Below are 13152 nucleotides of genomic sequence, written 5' to 3'. Positions count from 1 at the left end.
AAACTTGTGATAATTATTCTTTGTTTACACAAGGGATATAAATGTATTAAATTACAAATCTATATATGAGGGTATTAAAACTTCATATTTGAAAGTACTAAAAGTCCTCATCAGTCTTTCAGCCTGTGACTCAGAGGGCTAAATCTTTTTCACAGTGCAGCATTACTCGCATAAGGTAAACAGAATTGCCCCTCTGTGTGATTTGACCAAAATGTTCTGCATGCTTCTGGCCCTGCTAAGATGAGTTTCTGGATTCATGAGACTCATTGAGATTTCTTCCTTTTGAAAAAGCTACCAGATCTGATCTTTCTCAGTTGATACAGTTAGTTCCTTCCAGAAATTTATACTAACAGAAGAACTCCATCTGGAGCAGAAGAAACTTCTTTTTTTTAGCTGAGAAACACAAATTATTCACCAGGCTAGACATATAAACCTAAAACTTAATATCAAACGTAAATATGTGAAGATACTTGGAATATTAGGCGTCTTTACTGCCATTTTCTGTCCCTGTCATGCCACATCTCCCCACCAGATGGCAGTAGTGACCCGTAGGTACCAATGCCGATCACTTTCTACAGTGGAAATTATTTATCAGTCTTGGATTCTGCTGCGGAATGTGCCAAGTACATAAACACATCTGTCTTTACATATATTTCTGCCCAATTCATATTAGTTTGGAAATAGTTGATTGATGTTTTAATATGGCAGAGACACGTCTGATACAATTTTATGTCTCCCGTGCATAATGTGTGTGGGTTTTTTTTGTTTGTTGGTTTGTTTGTTTTTTGAAATGTGGTCAGTGTCATAATCAGGATTGCTACCTTCAAAAGATTTTCCTAGAAGTATTGAATACTGAATCAGCATGTTGGAATAAAATCAGTTAAGTAATTAAGCTTGCCACTCATCTAGTCTCTGATCTTACCAGTGTCCCTGATGTGCCCTCCAGAAGAACAGACCTCAATTTCTCTGAAAAATCTGCATTTTGCATAAATTACTACTACTGTTCAGTAAATGCTTTCACTAAGATGTTGTCTTTTCTACATGTAGAATAAATAAACTGGGGTCAGGCAGTGATTTTGAAGCTTACTTTCAGCGACTGGGAATTGCATCAGGCAGAGCTCGTTACACCAAGAATAGGGTAAGTCTGCCAGATTGCTTGAAAAATTTTGATAGTGCTGAGCAGTCATCCTGCAACAAGCATTTATTCAGAATTAATAAACAAGCTTCAAAGCTTTGACTGGATTGTATATCAGTGCCATTTCTTAATTTAGCAAGAAACCTAAATGTCTGTAGAAGAAAACTTGTTACAGTGATGTTGTATATTCTATAGGATGTCAAGTTCACAGAAAGGTATTTATAGAATTTGATTGAAGGTATACAGTTCATTTCACCATGCTATTAGTAAGCTTTTTAATATACAAGTCTTCCATGATTGTGTTCAGAAATAGCTATGCAAGATAAAAAGGGGCTGTGATTGAGGACCTTTGCTATCCAAAACCCAAAACTGTTTTCACTCTTGGTGAAGGCAATCTCTGTGCAACGGAACTGAAGACAGGTCTGTGTAGGTAGAGAGAAGGAAGCCATTTCACTTAATCCTGTGCAACGGTCCATGGATTCAGACTGGTTTAGTTTCTTAAGATGACCAAATAAAAATGAAGAATAGAAAATTGTATTGTGTAGCAAATAGGGGTTTTGTTTTGGAAACTGTATGAAACATCATAGTCATTAAGTGATCAATACATGTCTTAACTGCAGTCAGAATACAGAGCACTGACAAATTTCCTTGATCTTTTCCAGAAAGCAGACAAATTCAGCAATTATCCTGTTTATCACACTGGGTATGAGACATTTGAACTAGTGGAAAAATTTTACGACCCCACTTTCAAGAAACAGCTAACAATTGCCCAGCTACGAGGAAAACTGGTTTATGAACTGGCAGATTCCCAAGTCATTCCATTCGACTGTAGAGATTATGGAGAAGCCTTAAAAGGATATAGCAATAGAATTTATAAATTGGCCAAGAAGCATGAAGAAAAGCTGAAACTTTACAAAGTGTCATTTGGTGAGTAATAGCCACAAGACTGTCTCTTATGTATGTTAATTAGAATCATGCAGGGGCATGTCATATCTGTTACAGCTCTGCAACTGAATTCCTTATTTTCCTGTTTGAATTTTGCCATCATAAGAAAGAGCCTCTAATTTCATGCATATTATTAAATATAGGTATTATTAAGGTGCTCATGGGCAGTCAGGGACCTCAGATGCAGAATAGAGAGATATCTCAGCCTGCTTTTCACTTTCTTGCTTAAAAAAGAAGACAAATTAAATGCTTATGGTGATTTCTTGGAAGTTGAGAGACACAGGCGCCTGCTCCTCCTGTGTCAAAGACTTCATCTGACCTCCAGGGAACTTGTTTACCATCTGCCTCAGTGCATGGCTACCAGTTTTAGGCCACAGAAGCATTTCGCTAGCTCTCCTGCATTAATACATCCATTTGCTAAGCACTTGAACACATTTCTCTGTAGCATATAAAACAGGTCTGAAGCAGCAGAGTGCTCTGGGTCCCAGGCTATGATGGCTTCCACAGTAATTTTCTGTCTCCCTGTCTCTCTTTCTTCTTTTCTCCTTCTTGCCTTGTTAACTTCTTGTGTTTCTGTACTAAGGAGATTTTTCAGTCAGTCCTAATTCACTTGCCATCTGATGGACCAATAATTTAGAGACATAAATTAGCTTTTTGGAGATGCAGTCCTCTTTTGGACTATGCATTAGAAGTAACTCAAATTGAATCTACCTTTGGGGATAATTAAAAATGACATTTAAAACTTGATGTAATGGTTTAGGTGAAAAATTCTTGACTGTTTTTAAAATACATCCCTTTTTGTAAAAAGGCCTCTGGATACAGAGAAAGCCTTGTGTGATGGATCATCTAGTCTGAGATTCTGCATAACACAGGGATTTATTTCAATATTGTCTAGTGTTCACTGCAGCATATTTCAGCATATCTGAAAATTTTTTTTGTAGTAATAGAACATCTACTAAAATTTATGTGAAATAATTTATTTTCATTGTTTTTTTCTCTATTTCATATTAGAAGTTGACCAAACTACCTTCTAACCAATGCATCTATTCTTGTTCCTAGAATGTAGAGGCAATATTTTTTTAGCTTTTTTCTTTTTTTTTTTTTTTACGCAAATACCACTAAACATCTCCTTAACAGCTTTATCAATGTGTAATTTTGACCATTTCTTTGCAAGGCATGTTTTTCAGTCTTTTCATTATTTTCATGTCTCTTCTCTCATGCTTGTTAAGTTTTAATTCATTTCTTGAATGAAAATATAATTTCTAATTTTTTGTTTGTTCTATTGCATCAGAGTGCATTAAAAAGCATAGGTAGCTTTTACAGTACTGTGAAAATTAAAATTCATTTCACTCAACATTTTCATAGAATTGCTTATTGACAACACTGAATGTCAGAAAATTGTTAATTAAACCGGAATAAATCACATAATTGTCCTTTAAAATAATAGATTAAGGGCTTTATTTCCCTTTGGATTCACATTTCAGCTGTTCCTCTGCAACAATGAAGGCTAGAAACTTTTCTCATAAAATATGTGCTTGTAGTAATATGCTATCAGGAAATAAAGTTTGGGGAAAAAAGAAATGTGATATTTTCTAAAATAACCAATACTGACAACACTAAATAGCTAGCGAACATGAACACAAAGTTTCTTACATATTTTCAGATGACCTTTTTTTTTTTCCCCTCTTAAATCCCCTCCTACTGCTTCTGAAATGTAATCTGTTGCTGCGATATAACCATGATGTGAGCAGGGCAGAACTCTGTCCTCTGGCAAACTTACAGCTATTGCCACAGCTGTGGACAAGTGTGAATTCTCACCCTCTCAAGGTGACATGGGTCTCTCCATGCTGCAGTCCACAAACAAATTGCATACATAAAATCTGTGTCTCTAATTGCATAAACTAAACAACAATATTAATACAAGAAGAAGAAAGTGTAGGCTTATGGTGAATAAATAAGTTTGCTAGAAACAGAAGAGCAAATGAGACTGAAGAAAAGCTTTCAATAGGAGTCCTGGGAATAGAAAGCATGTCACATGAAATTGGGTGATGAATTTATAAACAGTCAAGGGATAATAGTTGCCAACAGAGGACTGAATTTAGGAGATGATCTAATCTTATGTCCTATTTTCCTGTACAATCAAAGAGAGGATGCTCTCTTGGTTTATCTAATTTTCTAAAACTTGTGGGCAAAATGTACAAGGTATAAAATTTCCTTCTTTGTAATTGAGTTGAGTTTTGGTGGGGCCAGAAGTTCTCCTCATAACATCCCCCTGTTACTTATTCTACAAAAATTACTTGTATAAATTGATAATTTTCACAGGTCTGTATTAAACAGAGCCTACCACAAGAAAATCATCACAGCTGCTACTGCCATTAACAGGAAGACCTCTGCTTCTTTGGCTAAGTTACTCCACATGGCTTGAATGTACTGCCAGGGACAAGGCAGGAAAAAACAACTGCCATAGCTGCAGCTATGACTGCACAGAGCCAGGCACAGCAAGTAAAATCCCGCGGCAGCACTGCAGGACAGCACGTGGGGTTGTGGCAGAGACACCTCCTATGCTGTAATTCCAGCATGGAGCAACCACAGGACTCAGCTACTTTAATCTACTGTGTGTATCACTGTCTTCCAAGACAGCTGCGTCTTTTGTGCCTCACCTAATGCTGTTCAATACACATACCACACTCTTCTGTTATGCTATGAATAGCACATCATGCTCCTAGAGCGAAATCCTGCTGTTCTTCACAGCCTTCTGGAACAGCTGATATTTTTCATGAAAGTCAGGCATTTTATACCTAAACACTACAGTGCATCCTTTTGTTAAAAAGGAGACTGCAGATCTCCCAGTTTGCAATGCCAGCCAGTTTTTCCTTGCAAGGTAGAGGGAATATGTGAAAACTTGTGAAAACTTTACCATGCATTCTGCTTTACTGTTGGTCTCATTGCACAAGGTATTTGTCTATTACTGCTAGTAGTGCAGCTCTTTAAAGTCTGCATTAGGGAAGCTAATCATTTATGGAAAGACAAAAAAATTAATACTATTATATCAGCAAGACAAATTGCCCAGTTTCTCCCACTGGGCAACTCAAAGGTAGATTGGGCTCAGTAAATATTCTAAAGTTGTTCACAAAGTCCTTCCTTTTCTAGATCCTCTTTTTTCTTCTGTGGTGAATTTCTCAAAGGCTGCTGATGAATTTCACAGGAGACTTGAACAAGTGGACAAGAAAGAGTAAGTATGAAAAAAAGTTTTATATATATATATATGTGTGTGTTTGTGTGTGTGTATGCATATATGTACATCTGTCTTAGGTACCAAGGGTGGCTGTTCTTTCTTTCAAGTGACAACACAAGGAGTCTCTCTACAGAGCCCTTGAACTCTGAGACAGGCTAAGAAATTAGCAGTGATGAACAGTATCAGCTGTAGAGCTTATTACAGGTGTCAGATTGACATCAAAATTGTTGTAATACATGGAAAGGCAGATAGTCCAACTTTAACTTTCACTGCTGAGCTCTGTATTTAGACACCTACACTTGAGTGTTGTAGGTGATGCCAGAATTTGTACATTCAGCACACTTCAAGGAGAAAGGATGATGCTTCAGAGATATCTGTAGGATGCTTGCAAACCTAAGGGCCCTACGGGACTCCTGTGCTTTCTGAGAGTGGAGGCCAGGTGCTCCTAGGCACCTAGTAGGGTACCAGATAGTTGTGTTTAGGCAACTGAATCCCATCCTTACTATGTTACTAGGAGTATGGATACTTGACTTATGGGATGGGCATCAAAATCTAGCTATCTTCACCTTGACCTAAATCTCAGCCTTCCTCTGCTCTCTGTTGAGATCTTTCTCATGCCATTTAACACTAAGCAAGTATCTGACACCCGAAACTTTCCCATTTTATTTTGCGTAGTGTGAAATCTTGTTGTTTTCTAACATAGAAATTTCAATGCATTAATAAAACATGTATTGAATATCTCCATTTGCAAAACCTCATCTTTTTTTGAAAATTGTAGACCATATTTGTCTTTTTTATTTCCGTCCAAAAAAGAAGAAAAGTGTTTAAACGAAACTGGGAAGTCATGTTTCCCCACTGTGTGAAATGTCTCTGTCTCCATCTTCCACAGTCCAGTCGCAGTGAGAATCATGAATGATCAGCTGATGTTGATAGAAAGAGCTTTCATTGATCCTCTGGGCTTGCCAGGAAGGAGGTTTTACAGGTGAGGCAAGTAATTTCTCAACCCACTGTCTAAGGCACTGTATTTTTGCAGGTGAACCCCCCACCAGTTAAATTTCTGTATAGGTCTCATATAGGAATTACAGCTCAACACATTGCTTTAGGTACAATCCAGTGAGCAGTAGATTTTGCTTATAATCCCCAAGGAGAATTCCTTGGCTACACCGGTCTTGTGGTGCCAAATTCCTCTCCTTGGGTCTGGCCCTCTGCTTTTATTAGCTGTGGTAAAACCACACCATCATCATACTCTGTGACTTCTACTAGCAGGTGTGAAGTACTACTGCTGTTACCGCTTGCTCTTTTGAACCTGCACAAAATGAGGATTGAGTGGAGAATCAAAAAAAAGGAGAAATGAGGATAGAGTAAAAGGGAGATAAGGGTGAGAACAGATGAGTAGTGAGGGTCAGTTGAAGAGAGAAGCAGAGAAGAGAGAGCTTGAAGAGGGAGGGACCTTTCAGCACAGGATGGATAAAGGCCCATGAGCTGCGCTGCAGAGGTCCCTTCTGTCCCAGGTTTAGCTGCTTCTATAGATGGAATAGCTTAAATCATTAACTACTATATTCTTTCTAGAAACTCAGTGCTTTTATTAGTAATACCTGACAAGAAGCCAGCTTCCAGTGTCAGGTGTGTGACTACCTCACTTTGCTCTCAGTATCCCCCTTTTCCTAATGACAGGATATATCTGACTCACTGATTGATGTCTTTCATGTCAAGCCAGAAGTCCCTCAGGCAGGTAGAATTGAGAATCACACTTCCATCCTCCTAGGATAAACTGTCATTCACACTTTGGGAAGAATCAAATTGCTGCTTTCTACAGTTCTTGTTGGGTGTTAGGTATCATTTAGAGATGTCTGGATTTTTTTTTTTACTTTTTTAATTTCTTGCCTTTATTAATATAGTTTTAATGTTTATTTTGATTTGGGAGGACTCCTTCACATGCTGCAAATGTGCTTTGATATTTCGTATTTAAAATCAAACCAATCTAAGAGAATATACGCAGCTATCCATTATTTCGGAAAAAAATCCTGCACGAACAAATAAAATTAATACTTTTTGTGCAGTTCTGATCCAATATGGTCACTTCTGATCTCTGAAGATTCCTAATTCACCCATAGGTTTTTTTACCTTCTTTTTACATTCCTGCTGACCATCATGCAGCTACTTAGTTATTTTTGAGGTTTCTGTTCCATTTCTTATGATACGCCTATAACTAGTTTTATTCCCTTTTTCAGACTGCCAAATTAGTTCAACAGGTTTGTTGAGCTCCCATTTTCAAAAAGTGTAACATGGTTTTGTTTCTAATTAAACAAATGCGTCATTTCTTCCCAAGAAGGCTACCTGACCTAAATGTGTGCCCTTTCACATAGATGTTGCCCTTGGGGCTGGCTCCTGTCCTTTTAAAGATATGTCCAGCTAGCTTTCCTGTGTATTTAGTAAGCTCGGATCTTCCTGGGATTCACAGATGTTCCCTACAATGAACCCCCCCCCCCATTAATAGTCAGTCTTATTAAGTATACTTATATTTTGATTCTTTCCCCACAGACATGTCATTTTTGCTCCAAGCAGTCACAACAAGTATGCAGGAGAATCCTTCCCAGGGATCTATGATGCCATGTTTGACATTCAAAGCAAAGCTGATCAACGTGAAGCCTGGGAAGAAGTGAAGAGGCAAATTTCCATTGCAGCCTTCACTGTACAGGCAGCAGCAGAAACACTGAAGGAAGTAGCATAGGATGATGGCTTTGAAAAGTCACACATAAAAGTCTGACATGCAGAGTAGGTCAGGCTACCGCAGTGACCCAGTCTCCTCTGAATGCCTGCCGTATCTGAGTTTCCAACCTTCCAAATGCATGCAAATGTGCTGGCAGGGTAAGCAGGAGCTTTGTGTGTCAAAAAACTCCTGAGCTAGAAATTACTGCGTCTCTGACACTGACAGAACTGCAGCTTTATGAACAGCCCCAGATGGAAGCAAATTTGGATGTGGGGAGAGTGGGGAGGGTGGGGAGCAGGAACAATCAGTTCCCAATTAGAGTTTTCTGAAAGATCTGCCAATTTTGAGAACCTGTTGTTTTGGAAGTATAATTACACAACCAGTTATTTGCCAAGCTACCTGTAACTTTTGTCCATAGCAGTGATCAACAGAACACATTTTGAGAGAAAAAATATAACACTTTTCAGCCTGTGTATCTTTCCTGTTCTGATAATTACTTTTATAATATAAGACATCAGAGGCATTCCTGTGTTTTAGAATACATTGTGCAGGACTGGTGAATGCTCCTTGCACTGTTTTGCTCTCTCTTTTCCTGAAAAAAATAAAATAGTGGCCTTCCCTCTGATGAAATCCAAAGCATGTTCTCAGGGGCGTAAATGCCCATCCCTCTGAAAGCCACTATGTATCTTCCTCCTTTATTTGCACTCTGGAAAATAAAGATTTTGGGGGACAACCAAAAGCTGTGCTCTTTTTGGCACTTTCACTAGTCCCAAAGCCATGGCAGCTTTTGTTCCTACTTTTTCCCAGGAGATCTTTTTCAAGCAGATATCTTTGTCCAGCTGAAAGAGCTGGAAGAAATTGTCACTATTGGAACAGGGTTTGAGATTATTCTGTGTTCAACTACAACTAGAAGAAAGATTTTACATTCAAAGATAAACTGAAATGCATGAGGATGGTAATTGTACAAAACTGTTAAATTTGTAAAAAAAAAAAAAGGATTCTTGCTTCATTTGCCCTTTGATATAATTCTCATTTACATGCTTTACAACTAATAAAAATGCTACAATTTTATTTGATCACATTCCAGTTTGTGGGAGCTGACACTAACCAATTTCTTCTTTAATGTAAAATATACTACAGTTTTTCTCACGACCATAAATTGCACCGGGTTGTGGGAATAAAATCCTTTTTTTTTTATGGAGAATAGAACAGATGTGGTACTAAAAGGGATAGAATTAGAGAAACAGGACAGAGGAGTTGTTCTCATGTCAGATGCCTTGAATTCAAACAAGGGAACCAGAAATTACTATACTCAGGCACATGAGGAGGAAATTACACTTCCACAGTCCATGCTTTACCTCTTCTGTTCAAAAACAGAGTGCTTAACTGACCTTGTCAGCACACACCTAAGAGAATGAGTAGTCGATGCTGGGGACACCAGAACAAGGAGACGATTCTCCCCCTCTTCTCTGCTCTGGTGAGGCCTCACCTGGAGAACTGCATTCAGCTCTGGGGTCTCCAACATAATAGGGATGTCAGCCTGTTGGAGCAAGTCCAGGGGAGGCCACAAAGATGATCAGAGGGCTGGAGCACCTCTCCTATGAGGAAAGGCTGAGAGAGCTGGGGTTGCTCAGCTTGGGGAAGGAAAGGCTCTCGAGAGACCTTATTACAGCCTTACAGTATATACAGTATATATATACAGTATATAAAGGGTCTACAAGAAAGCTGGAGAGGGACTGTTTACAGGGGCATGTAGTGATAGGACAAGGAGGAATGGCTTCAAACTGGAACAGGGTAGGTTTAGAGTAGAAGAAATTATTGTGAGTGTAGTGAGTCATTGGAACAGGTTACCCAGAGAAGTTGGAAATGTTCAAGGCCAGGTTGGATGGGGCTTTCAGCAACCTGGTCTAGGTGTCCTTGCCTATGGCAGTGGGGTTGGAACTAGATGATATTTAAAGTCCCTTTCAACCCAAACTATTCTATGATTCTATGAACAGTGACTACATTTTTGTTGTTCTCTTTATTTCTACCTAACTGGGGATATTCATAGTTACTAAGTTCGTCTCCACATCTGTAGCTGAAGTTATTGCTTAAGGATGTGATATCTTGCAAATGGTGACTGGTAATAATTGCACTGGGTTTTTTTCCCCTTTTTTCAAATCGTGCACTCTTCCTGCTCCATCATAACTTTACCTTAACTGCAATGGGCAGTAATAGAATGTGCTCCCAAGAAAGGGTTAGAATATCTAGATAGCTGAAAAAAGCCTTTAGTGCCCCTTCCTCGTGAGCAGCAGGCAACTTTGGAACTGTCAGTGCTTGCTGCTTTAGGATCATCAGACGATAAGGCAAACAAGGAATTTCCACACAAAAAGGAAATATCTGATGAAGTGTGCCTCCTCCTTCATTTATGGAAATACCTTTAACAGTATAAACTAGTGAACAAATGTTTCACCAGTAAACGTACTCTTTCAGTGGCAGCTAGCCTTCGAAGTTCTGTACCGTTACCTTGCTGCTGCAAAAGAATATATAATCTCCTCTTGTTTCCCTGTGCAGTTGGAAGCTGTAAGAATAAATTACAGCTCACAACAGGCTGAATGCACAGCTGGCATCGATCGCTTTGTTCCTCTTGTCAACTTAACTGATAACTCTGTATGAACGTACAATTCATCCCAACCTGCTACATCCTAAGTATACAAATCAGCTTAAATCTATTTCCATTAGTGTCTATAAAGTTCTACTGAAGGAGAGTGATATCCAAACCCTCATAAATAAGGAAACCAAAGCACTTATAAATGGCTTATACTAATTGATTTCCAGGAAAATCCCATATTCTCAGTATCAAAAGGATCAGTTTCTCAGAACTGCGACTGCCTTTCCTTCCGCAGTGAGCAGAATCTTCTGTTCTACAGATGAGCAAAAAAGCAACTGCTGATGTTCCTCAGCCCAAAGGCTGCTGTATTCATGTAGCTTTGCCTGCCCATAATTTCAAAGTGTGGGAAGGGGATTTTTTAGATTCTCCTTAAAAATGGATAACACTGGATCACCTACTCTGTCCTTTCCCAATTCCATTAACAGTTCCTTCACTCAGCCTTGCTGAGTGAAGCAATCAGTTGATCCTACAGTTGAGAGAAACAGACCCTTCAGCCTGCAAAGTGACTGAGGCTGTAAAACAATTTGGTAAAATTAAACTTGGATGAACCAAATATCACTTGGGTATTTGGGCTGTCAGCCATCTCTTTAGAAAATCAGTTTCAAAAGGACAGTGCCAGGAAGCTTTTTTCATCTTGGAGACAAACTTTTAAGCAGGACATGTTGTGATAGTAAAGGAGGTAATGGTTTTAAACTGGAGGACGGTCAATTTAGATTAGATGTAAATAAGAATATTTTTACCAGGCAGGTGGAGAAACACTGGAACAAGTTGCCCAGACTGATGGTAGATGCCTCATCTCTAGAAAGATTCAGGGTGAGGTTGGACAGGGTTCTGAGGAATCTGACCTAGCTGAAGATGTCCCTACCCATGGCAGTGGGGTTGGACTAGATGGCCTTTAAAGGTCCCTTCCAACCCAAACCTTTCTTTGATCCAATGATTCAGATTCTCTTATGGTTGAAATGCCTTTGGTTTACCTTTGGAAAGAAATCCATAACACTTGGTGCTGGAATCTCCAGGTGACACTGTGTCAAACGGAGCTGGAGATCTCTCTGCAGCTGGTAGGAATAGGATATACTCAGCATGACCTGTTTTTTTTTCTTCTAAATTCCTCTATTTTCATTCATGAGATTTTAGTGTACAGTTAACAGTGCTATTAAAAAAGCTGAATGATGGTGAATGCCATGGACTTCCCTACGGCAGAGCAGAGAAGACAACACTAATTAAACGAAATACATAATTCTCGTTTCTGCTACACTATTCTGAGCCAAAGTGTTGTACTCCTCACTGAGCAACACCTGCTACACAGAAAGTGCCCCTAGAGAAATCAGTAGGAGCTGAATTCAGGAAGCAGTCTTTTTTAAGGTAAAAGATTGTTCCCATTACACCACTGAGACTAAAACTGGAATCTGTGAAGTCAAGGAAGCTCCTGTCATTGTCAACACAGTGCTTCTCCGAATGGATCCTACACCTTTAAACATCTTCTTCAGCTTGGGAAGCTCAAAGAATCAAGGAGGAGGAAGAGGAGGAGGAGGAAGAGTGCTTTGTTAGGCACCTCATGGAGGAGAGGCTGAACCTAGTTCAAATAAACTGCAAACATGTTACAACCTGCTATTAAGGGAAAGAACAGGAGAGGCAATAATAGAAAAGCATTTCACAGGAGAGTATTGGATAAGAACAGACTTGCTATGTTTACATGGCACCTTCCCCAGATGTGCTTTGCTAGCTTGCTGAGAGTGCAGCTGACATATTCCTGATGCTGCCATCCACATTACTTGCAAACTTGGTTGTATTTTTAGAAGGATACCCAAGTCACAGCTGCTGGACACAGTGACTGTTGTGACACTACACTCTTATGTAACCCATAAGAAGCAGGACTTCAGGCTGAGGAAACATTGCCAGCTGAGAACACTGAGCACTGGAGAATTTAGCTCTCTCTGAGATCACTCATCCCTTCAGATATTCCCGGAACTAACACCCTCCCCCCTCACCTACTAAAGCACTGCTTTTGTTTCCTCAGCTCTGTCTCCCAAAGCCATGTTTCCATACTCTTTCCACCTGAGCCTGCATGCCCAGACACCTGCACTAAAGCTACCGTCAGCCTGCAACACATACCAAATTATCCTGGCACCTCCACTTGCAGGAGTGTGAGCACTGACAGCAGTGATAGCATCACCCACTGCCACGGCAGAGGAGTCAAACACAAGTATCCTGCAGGTCATCTTATGGGCAGAACGAAACACACTTCATAAGTAAAGCCAGGTTCATTGTTAGTGTGCTTGAAATCTTAACAGTGATCAAAGAATGATTAGTCTCTATTATTAATAAAAGAACAAAGTAACAAAGTAGTTCAGTAACAAAGCAGTTAGAATATTTATGGGCTGTTTTCCTTCTCAGGATCTCCAGTATCATGTGCCCCTTCTCTAAACATCTCATGTCTCTGGTCCTCTACAGCACATCCCATGCCTGTTTTCAAGGCC

The 13152-nt window shown here is 39.4% G+C and overlaps 1 protein-coding gene across 1 annotated transcript in view; it reads left to right on the top strand.

Moving 5' to 3' along the window:
• LOC108499616 (N-acetylated-alpha-linked acidic dipeptidase 2-like) overlaps positions 1 to 9104 on the top strand; it is a 31684-nt gene extending 22580 nt beyond the window's left edge. The window contains exons 15-19 of the mRNA XM_017819663.1: positions 1048 to 1138; positions 1798 to 2062; positions 5231 to 5312; positions 6205 to 6297; positions 7857 to 9104. Of these exons, the coding sequence (XP_017675152.1) occupies positions 1048 to 1138; positions 1798 to 2062; positions 5231 to 5312; positions 6205 to 6297; positions 7857 to 8046 (721 nt within the window). The 3' untranslated portion in view covers positions 8047 to 9104. The remainder of the gene's footprint in view (positions 1 to 1047; positions 1139 to 1797; positions 2063 to 5230; positions 5313 to 6204; positions 6298 to 7856) is intronic.
• The last annotated feature ends 4048 nt before the right edge of the window (positions 9105 to 13152 follow it).

Source organism: Lepidothrix coronata, unplaced genomic scaffold (genome assembly GCF_001604755.1).
Source record: "Lepidothrix coronata isolate B3197 unplaced genomic scaffold, Lepidothrix_coronata-1.0 Scaffold76, whole genome shotgun sequence".
NCBI classification, from domain to species: domain Eukaryota; kingdom Metazoa; phylum Chordata; class Aves; order Passeriformes; family Pipridae; genus Lepidothrix; species Lepidothrix coronata.
The sequence above is the reverse complement of the archived record's forward strand: the minus strand, read 5'-3'. Positions and strand labels throughout refer to the sequence as shown.